This window comes from Corvus brachyrhynchos, unplaced genomic scaffold, assembly GCF_000691975.1.
Source record: "Corvus brachyrhynchos isolate BGI_N302 unplaced genomic scaffold, ASM69197v1 scaffold34, whole genome shotgun sequence".
NCBI lineage: Eukaryota > Metazoa > Chordata > Aves > Passeriformes > Corvidae > Corvus > Corvus brachyrhynchos.
The window spans coordinates 7565587-7575163 of NW_008238126.1; the positions used below are offsets into that span (position 1 = coordinate 7565587).

At 45.5% G+C, this 9577-nt stretch overlaps 1 protein-coding gene across 10 annotated transcripts in view; it reads left to right on the top strand.

Moving 5' to 3' along the window:
• Nucleotides 1–9577, top strand: part of FGGY (FGGY carbohydrate kinase domain containing) — a 257963-nt gene that overhangs the window by 243754 nt on the left and 4632 nt on the right. For all 10 annotated transcript variants that reach the window (XM_017733516.1, XM_017733509.1, XM_017733512.1 and 7 more), the window contains one exon: nucleotides 9108–9169. In XM_017733516.1, coding sequence (XP_017589005.1) covers nucleotides 9108–9169 — 62 coding nt within the window. The remainder of the gene's footprint in view (nucleotides 1–9107; nucleotides 9170–9577) is intronic.

Below are 9577 nucleotides of genomic sequence, written 5' to 3' on the forward strand. Positions count from 1 at the left end.
TCCTGCTGACAGAGAAGTTTTAGTGCTAAAGGGAACTGTATTTATCATTTCCCAGTGGTCTCCAAAAGAGATACAAGCCAAAGTTTTTAGTAGCAAGGGGAGCAGAACACCTATTCTGGTGTGACTATTGCAGTTTCCTCATATAAAACTCTCTGAGTTCTCTGTCCATGGGAGTTCCACAGCTCAGGTTGAGATTCTCCCTTGGTGCTATTAGAGCATATTTGGCAACTGACTGGCAATCCCATCCATAAGACCAGGCTTCCCAGATTTTTAAGGAATCCTTCCCAAAATAAAATAGTTCAGCAATATGTATCCAGCATTTAAAGTGCCTTTTTTAGAAAGAGCACTCTTGGAGGGCAGTTCTAGTGGCAGAAGACAAATGAGAGCAGTAGCTTCTCATCCCTGGCTGATTTTCAGATCTGGAGAAGAAAGGATGCTCAGTTTTTAGGACAGGACAGTATCATCAGCTAATCACAGAATCATAGAATAATTTGGGTTGGAAGAGACCTTTAAAGGTCATCTAGTCCACCCCCTTGCAATGATGAGTGTCCTTTGCTTCAGCTTCACTCAGTTCAGTCATGGGTAGCCTTTAATTAAGGAAAGAAAAGTACTTTCTGGAGCAGTGTGCTGGAAAAGGTTGTTGACCCCTTGTTTGTAGCAGTCATGGCAAGGAAACCAAACGCCTTGTGCCATGGACAGCTGCCTTCTCTGTGCTGTGCTTCCCAGGGAGAAAGGGCTGTGCAGTCCAGGATGAACTCTCAACAGATTCCTCATTTCTTCTAGGATTTGTTCTCTGTTCACCACTCATTGGATATCTCTGTATCTCTTAAATATTTTTTTTCTTGTTGGACATGGCATATCTGTAAGGTTTCTAAAAGGCTCTCTCTGTATTTTAATGCAGTTTACTCTCTGTTTTAACATCTCAACCTTCTACTGGCTTACAGTAGTGAAACACTTTTTCTAAAGATCTCTTGTTTTTTATGAGCCCCTGTCTAGGGTAATTTCCCAAATCCAGTCCAGATTGGGTAAAATGTAAGCATATTTCTGAGGTATAGTTTTGGGGGTTTTTTAATAGTAAACCACACATCAGATTAACCCAATAAAAAATAATCCCAAATCAAAACTCACAGCAGGGATTTCCCTCATTAACCTCAGGTAGACAGTGGAGCATGGCAAAGAATATGTTTGAAAGGTGAGGGGGAAAGGAAAGGAAGGTCTCCTCAGCCAGTGCTGGATACAGGGAAAGAATAAATAAATGAAGAAGAGTAAAATATTGCAAATAGTTTTGCTTTCTTGATGGAGTAACCCTAAAACAAAGTATAGGCAGAAGTTGGTTTGATGACAAAGTCCCAGCTAGGTACCCCAAAAATGCTGAAACTGCCCAAAGTGGGGAAATGAACAGAGAGATGTGTGCAGATTAATTAGATCGAAGAAATGTTTTGACAACGTAAGTGAACATATGGAATGAATTGAGAGAACCTGATCCAGTTCCCCATGTGTAAATGATGCCTTAGCCATAGCTCATAAAGCAAATACAGATGAAAAAAAAAAAAAAGCCCCTTTCTTATCCCCTCCCCCCAGTAAAGCCCAGTCTGTTGCCAGATGGCAAATAAAAATTTGAACTGGGTGACTAAATGTGAGGAAAGCTGAATGTTCAGCATGGACATGGAAAGAAATCAGCTGAATAAATCTGAATTTTGCACCTTGGAGGAGGTAGTGCAGTGCAGCTAAATATTGCATGAAGTGCCCAGATGAGTGTCAGGATCTCCTGTGCTGGGTCTTCAGTGTCTCTGTTTTACCCTCCCCAGTCCAAATCACAGAATCGTGGAATGGTTTGGGCAAGGACACCTTCCACTGTCCCAGGCTGCTCCAAGCTGTGTCCAGCCTGGCCTTGGACACTTCTAGGGATCCAGGGGCAGCCCCAGCTTCTCTGGGCAACCTGTGCCAGGGCTTTCCCACCTTTGCAGGGAGGGATTTCTGTGTGCCCAGCTGGGTTTTTGGTGTGAGTGTCCATGTGGAAATCACACGCCTGCCCTGCATGCCCCAAAGGCCTTGCCACCAAAAATTGAGGGTAAAATATTGGGACAGGTGCTGCAAGCAGAGGGTGAGGAGGGAGCCAGAGAAGCAAAGCAATGTGTTGTAGGTTGTGCAGAGGAGCATTCCCTGGTTTAGTTTGCCCCATCCCCAGGAGGGATGAGTAGGGAGAGGGCTGATTGGGCAGTGCCTTGCATCAGGAGCTGGTGGAGGAATCTGCTGTCCTGACTCCCAGGTGAGCTTGTGTTCTGTTAAACACAGCTGCCTGTTAGCATAACATTTCCAAGCCTAAAAACTGTTAAAATCAATATATTTTCACGTGGCTTCTATGGACAAACCTTCTTAGTCCATTTTAACAGCGATGCTGTGTGTGGTTAAATTTATTCTACCTCAGAAGGGTGTGAGGGAGATGTGCTGCCAGTGCCAGTTGGTGCTGGAGTCAGGAGCCTGTTCCAGCTGTGGCATCACCACCACAGCCTGGGCTGGGACCTTCACACGCAGCCACTGAATTGAACAGTCCCTTCACGGAGAAGCTGCACGGGCTCGTGTCAGGGGAAGAGCAGCTAAACCCTGCCCCAGACTGCTTGGATGGTGCCCACAGACTTGATTCATGGCACCCAGTGCCAGCAATCTGGGAAGCTGAAACAGGAGGTGAGCACTTGGGCTCTTTCCATTGCCCAGGGAAGCTGAAACCTCTGCTAAGCCGTCCGGTTTGTGTCCAAGCAGCTTTGGGCACGAAGAGGTGCCAACAACAGAGCCCTCACAAAGCAAACTGCTTAATTATTTGATAGTCAAAGGCAACTTGGGGGAATGCAGGCTCAAATCAACAGCTAACCAACCTATATTTAGTAGCAGAGTGGCTGGAGCTTAGACCCAAACATAGTTTCCAGCTGATAGATGATGTGGCAATCAGAGCTGACCCTCATCCCATTCTAAATTTGGGCTGTGGAATAAGTAATTAATATCATGTCTGGCATGGCAAGGCACCCTTCCAGCAGCTGCCCTGCCACTGCTGCTCATCTCAGAGCTGTGCCTGTGGCTGGCCAGCCTGGCTGGGCTCTGGGACACCAAACTGGGTGACCATAGCCTGGCTGGCACTCTGGAGCCACTGAGGCAGAGGCAGAGTTGGTGCTCCGGAGGCAGAAGTGCTCCCGTGGCCTTACCTGTGCTTGTCTCTGCTGCTGTGAGAGCTCTTCTCCATTTGTTCTGGTTCTAAGGAGTGAAAAGCTGCTCTGGTGGTGCAGGACAGGTTGGGTGATCCATCCTTCAGTGGGATATGGAAGGTGCAGGAGGGCTGGGAGTTCCATGTGGCACCCAAAGTGCAAAACTGGGGACACACCTCGAGTGTGCAAACGCTGTGCCCCAGCCAAACCAAACTGGGGAAATGGCACAGCCCATTGCAGAGAGAGAATTTTAACTGAAAAATAAAAGAGTAAATTCCATGTCCCTGATAACTCCAGGAATCTCTTGAAACTTTCTGGAATCTGATTCAGTGCTGGAACCAGAATTCCACCTTGTCTCAGTGCTCAGGATCCATCCAGTTGGCCTCTGTCAGCTCAAGTTGGATGGCTGAAGGGTACAATAACGTTGGGCTTCTTCTGAGCTGCCTCAGTGTAACAAACAAATGTATGAAATACTCCTCCAAGGAGGGCCAGTGCTGTTTCTGAGCCTATGGACAGAGAGAATCCAAAGGCCAGTGACTTTCCCTGGAAGACAGACTGGGGTTCAGGTCCTGAGCTGGTGTCCTGCTTGCCAGCCCTCCATCCTTCCATCCTGTTCTCCCTCCTCCTCTGTATCTCACGTGCACACACAGACAGACAAAAACTCTCTCTCTCTGAGGTTTGATGCAGACACAGAAATCGATGTTGGATCAGAGCAAAAGGAAAATACAAGCTTGTGTGAAATTTTCCACCTTTTCACGAAATGAATCAAAGCCAAATTTTCACACTTTGGTCTTAGGTGTGAAATTTTTGCTCAGCTCTAATATTTATCCATAATGTGTTTTAAAACTTGGCTCGCTCCATCCAGAAACCCACAGAGAATTGAGTTACAGATTCTGGGCTTTGTGCATGCTGCCAAGATCTGCCTCTATAACTCAAACAAATTTTAGGGGGGGGGGAACCACTAGAAAAATACTGTATATGGTCCATCACATGCTTTCTTCATGCAGTCATGTACCACTAAAAAGTAACGTTCTGCTAGGCCTGTGTTACAGAAATATACTCATGTAACTCCTGTAAACACGGATAAGATGCATTTTTCATCTCTGGGCTGTGGAACAAACAATCCCTAAATAAAAGCCTAGAAGGAAATAGCAGCTTTGCTTAAAATTCTTATAAAAGTTTAAAAGTATTTCTTCAACATCAGCATTTCAAGAAGTCTATTTATGTCCCTCAAATCCAAATATATCTGTGACTGGACTTCTTAAAATGATGCTAAAGACATCTGTTAGCTGAGCTTGTGTGTGTGGAGTAGAAATGGGTGAGAGGTTCTTCACTGATGCAGAACAGTTAAAATTATTACATAGACCATTATTTACTTTATTTGTTGTGAGGACTAGAAGTGTAAGGAAAGTCTCTCTGATAGTTTGAAGGTTCTTAACACCTGCTGAGTCCTGCAGTCAGGACAGATCTGGTGGGAAGAATGTTCCTACATTTCAGCCTGTTGTGAATGGGGCAACTTTTATGTCATTTTCCTCCTGCTGCTGGATCTGTGACAGGAAAACTGGACAGAAACACTGGAGAGGTGAGGCTGGCCTGAGTGGGAGCATCAGATCCCCCCAGTTTGGTGCTTTGCTGTTCCAATTTTCAGCCACTGAAATTGGACAGGAAAACTTCAAATGATCTGTGATTGTTTCATTGTTAGTAACTACCTTAGGTAAAAGTCCAAGCATTTCTTGGGATTACCAAAATGACTAAGTGGGGAGAACAGAGCTGGGAAATTGCATTTGTGCTCAAATGCTGCATCCATTTAACTTTGAATATAATTTTTAAAGTCTCAAAATAAAGAAAAAGCCCAATTGGGATTCTGTTACTTGACTTTTTAAGATAAGGCTGATGTTCCTAAATCTGATTTCTCATCTGCTGTGTACTTTAAGGGCTCACATCCCATTAATTTTCAGTAATACTCAACCTCATCAGTCCTTGAGTCGCTGCTGAAAATCAGACTTGAGGACTATTCTGGGTTGGGCTTGATGATCTCCAAGGTCTCTTCCAACCCAGTTGATTCTGTGATTCTGTGATTCTGTGTGCCTCCCTCTGCAGTCCCAAGGGACATGAGCTCCCCTTGTGGGATGAGCAGGATCATGCTGGGTTTTGTGAGGCCACTCTTGGAGGATCCCAAGGGCAGGGAATCAGGGAAGATGGGTCTCCCAGCCTGAAGCTATTCCCTGTGTGCACCTCCTGTGCCAGGCTGATGGGCTTCTCCTGGGGCCTCCTCCCACACAGGCTTAAAAACCTTTTCCTTCCCATTATTGAAGGGACAGCAGTTGAAAGTTCCAGCTTTTAGATGCTGTATCAAAGTTGTGCTTCCCTAGGAGGTAGGATTTTGCCTGGGTTCCAGTAGGGTTTCCCTTGGAGATCCACTGCCTGCTGAGGCTGCCCTGGGTTCCTCAACTGCACAAGTGTTGGATCCTATGCCCCAGATGATGCTGGAGACTGGAATTCAGCCACTAGGACCAAGTGGATTTGAGTGGCTCCTGACCTTCCCTGCAGCAAAATGGCACCTTGTCCTGAGGTCTTGGTGGGCCTTGGGGAATTTGGTTCCCTGCTCCCTTCCCAGGCAGGGATAACCCTGCTGGACTGGGTCTCTCCATGGAGAGCAGAGTGTTTACTGGCTTGTATCTGTCTCAGCGTTGACACTCCAACAAAAGGTTAGAAATCATGAATGCATCCCTTTATTTCTGCTCCACAGTGCCTCTCTTTTTTTTCTGTGTAAACCCTTCACTTGCCTCTTGCCCAGCCTTTAGAAACGATGATCAAATGCGAACTTTCAGGGTTTATTTATAGCATAGCCTTTATGGAAAGAGAGAAAAGAAATGATTAAAAAGCAATTTTACAAAATATTTTGTTTTAAGAGAGAATTCATTGTGTTTTAAATCACTGTATTCATTGTACTGTCTAGACTGGCAAACAAAGAAGATAGAGCGTCATTCAAATTAAGATTGTGAAATCCTTGGTGACTGGAATTATGGATTTGGATGTCAACCCTCAAACAAACTATTTCTGAACAGCAGTATTATCACTTTGCTATATTTAAGGCTTTGTTGGACACAGCAGTCCACAAGGTTGATCCGATTCAGTAATGCAATTCTAATGTTTCTTTGTTTCCCATTTCATTATAAATTCATATTTTCAATGTTCTGTTCCTCTTTGTCCCCAGAAAATTGTTGAAAAGACTCTCCTCTGGGAGTAAAGTTTTTTGTTCAAGCTAACAATGACCAAACTGACTTTAAAACACAGAAAAACACACAACTAAAATGTGAATTGAGAGAGGGAATTAATTTAGCGTATTTTGAGCAACATAGAATGGGTGAGTTGTTGAAAATTGCTGGCTGTGTATTTTTTTGCCATGTTATTCCCCAGACCCATGGTAGTTGCTGTGAGACTTTAATGCTGTGGATTCTCAAAGGTCTGCATATTTTCAGTAGATTTAAAAACACCAAAGTATTTTAGCTGATAAACTGAAAAACTGATAAACTTGAGAATCTTCCTCCTTAACTCAGGGTGGATGATGGGAGGACCAGCAGAAGAGAAGCAGCTGCCAGGCCCTGATTCCTAGTTGAGACCGGGTCCTAAGTGACCAGTTTTCCTTTTGGGACCTCTCCAGCCCATCCTGCTCCCAGCGCCATGGGAGTGGTGACACCTCTCTGGCTGCCTGATGGGGACTCTGTGCTGGTGCTTTCAGGTTGGGGAGACCTCACAGGGAGAGGGGGAGGCTCTGGGCAGCCTTGGCTTGAGCCCTTGAAGAGCAGCTCCCGAGTGCCAGGTGTGAGAGCTGGGCCCAGCTGGAGGCACGGGGGGCACTGGGGGGATCTGGGGTCTGTTCTTGGACCAGCCCAGGAGACCTGGAGTTCCCTGAGTAACAGCATAAAAATAAAATCTGTCTGGAGACAGGTTTATCTCAAAGCTGGCTGACTTCCCAAAGAGCAACAAGACGTGTTCTGCTCTGGAAGCTGTAAGAGTAAAGCACAACACAAGTGTGTGGAGCACTCACGTCAGAGGCAGAACATACCGTGGGAATGGTGCTGTCTGTGTCCTGGTCCTGAGGGTGCATGGGGAGGGGAATCCAAAGTCTGGCCCTCCTTTTCATTTTTGTTGCACCTGTGATAAAAAATGGATTTGCCTGTTTAGAGACTTTGGGTTTGTAGGTTTATTTTCATGCAGTGTCTCCAGGGCAGTTCAAAAGGAGGTGTGAAGCAGGGAGCAGAAAGGAAGGTGACTCTTCCATTAGAGAGAGAGTGCTTCAGGGGGCTTTGTTTTCCCTAAGGCACAATGGAAAAGCAGTAGCCATTGTACCAGAGGGAATTGGCTTTTACTTTGAGGGTTTTTTTTTTTTTCTGAGTGTTCATTCATTTTTTGGATAGTCTGTAAATCCAGCTGGCCATGCAAGGGAGTTGTAAGAAACTGACTATTGTAAACAGGGACAATGCTTGGGCATTGTCAGTATCACCTGTTAAAGGACAGGGAAGAAAATGCCCAATTCTCTTACTGGGAAGGATATCAGCCTTTCCATGGCAGTATTTTAATCTGGCTGGTGTGCAGAGTCTCAGTGCCAGCAGGCTCACATGTCCCAGGGAAAAGAACACACTATCTCTCTGGAAGTGTTATTTCAAGGGTGTTTCTTGGGGAATCGAAGTACAATCAACCTCTGCCCATATGAAGGAGAATGGGCATATGAGAGCACAGAAATGTTCCCTGCTGGTTTATCAGCACCCTTAGCAGAGTCAAGTCCTGACTGCACCCCTGGCAATGCTTTTCCCTTTGATAGAGCCTGCCCTGGGCTGGTGAGACTGCACTGACGTTGCTCATCCACATAGTGAAGTTCTGTGAGATCCTCAGCTGTCAAGTGCTGGATTAGTGGAAAGCACAGATTTCACTAGAGCAGGTATTCCAGCCTGTAAAATCATCCAAACCTTTTAAAAATCCAGCTGTAGCAGCTTGCTGCAAGGTTCCAGAGCAGCAGCACAGGCTGCCTGTTCTCCAGGGTCTTCCTCATTCTTAGGCACTGCATTAAAACAAGTTCAGGGTCCTGCTTAGAAACTCTGAACCCTGATTTAGTCACTCACTGATTCTTGAGAATGTTTTTAACATTCTCCCATCTAAAAGCTGTTGCTTTGATTCTCCCTGTGAAACACTGAGTGTCTGCTGCCCCCAATGTATCCTGAGAGCTCAGCCCTCTCTTAACTTCAGTGGTTCTCATTCCAGGGAGATTGCTTGGGAAAATCCACGGAAAATCAGAATCTCACAGAGATCAGGAAAAGAACCAAACTACTCGTCCTTCTCCCCTCCACACATGAGTGTCCCAGAGGCTCCTTCTTCAGGGGATTCTGTGAACTCTCACTTTATTTTGGCCAAAAGCAGAGCAGGATCAGAGTTTGCCTCTTACACCTTTGTGCTGGAATGTGAGGGCAGCTGTGACCTCCAGAACAGACCTTCCCAGGTTACATTTAGCTTGTGGAGCACCCTCGAGCCCTCCCTTGCTACAGCGAACCGGTACTTTCAGAATCTGATTACGGGATCTCAAGTACAGTTATCATTTTATTTGAGAACCCTCCCCTCCGGGGACGCAGTGTTTAACATTTCCTTTGGTTAGAGTAAATAATAAAAGATAAGTCTGTTCCGCCTGGGACTCCCAGTGAGAGAGAGGAACAGATTTTGGTTACTGAGGGTCTGCAGTGCTTTGTTCTCTTGACTACTTTATAATGGGATTGAACATATTTGCTGCCATCTGGCCTGTTCAGCCGAAACAAAATACATCACTAATGTTCCGATTGGTTTTGAAACATCTTGTTCTTGTCAAAAAGTATTTTAAATCAAAACAGGCTTTTTCAGTTGCTGTTTGTCTTTTCCTAGGAGGCCATGGCGAAAATGGGGAAAATTGGGAGAGTTGTGCAGCCCAACCACGAGCATAAAAGGTAATGCTGGCCTTGGTGTGTTCCACTGGGAGAGTTCAAGGGAGATGAAGTTGGGGTCTGGAGACGAGGTTGGGGTGGACCTCTTTACAGCCCTCCTCGAGTGCAGTAATGTTTAGCCTACAGATACTCTAAGAGTCATACTATATTAAATTTTTAAGAATTGTTCTTACTGTATTTTTGAGGACTATTTTTATTAACTTTTAAGGCTTAATTATCTATTTTATATTTTAATTATTTCCAATACTATATTTCAAAGCGCTGTTTGTATTAGTTTTCAGGGATTGTACTGTGTTACATTTGCTTTTAGGGTCATTTACGTTACCGCCTCACGGGTTCCGCATTCCATGGGCGGCGGCGCGCGGGCGCCCCCTGGCGGCGGCGGCGGCTGGTCCGCGCTCCCGGGATCGG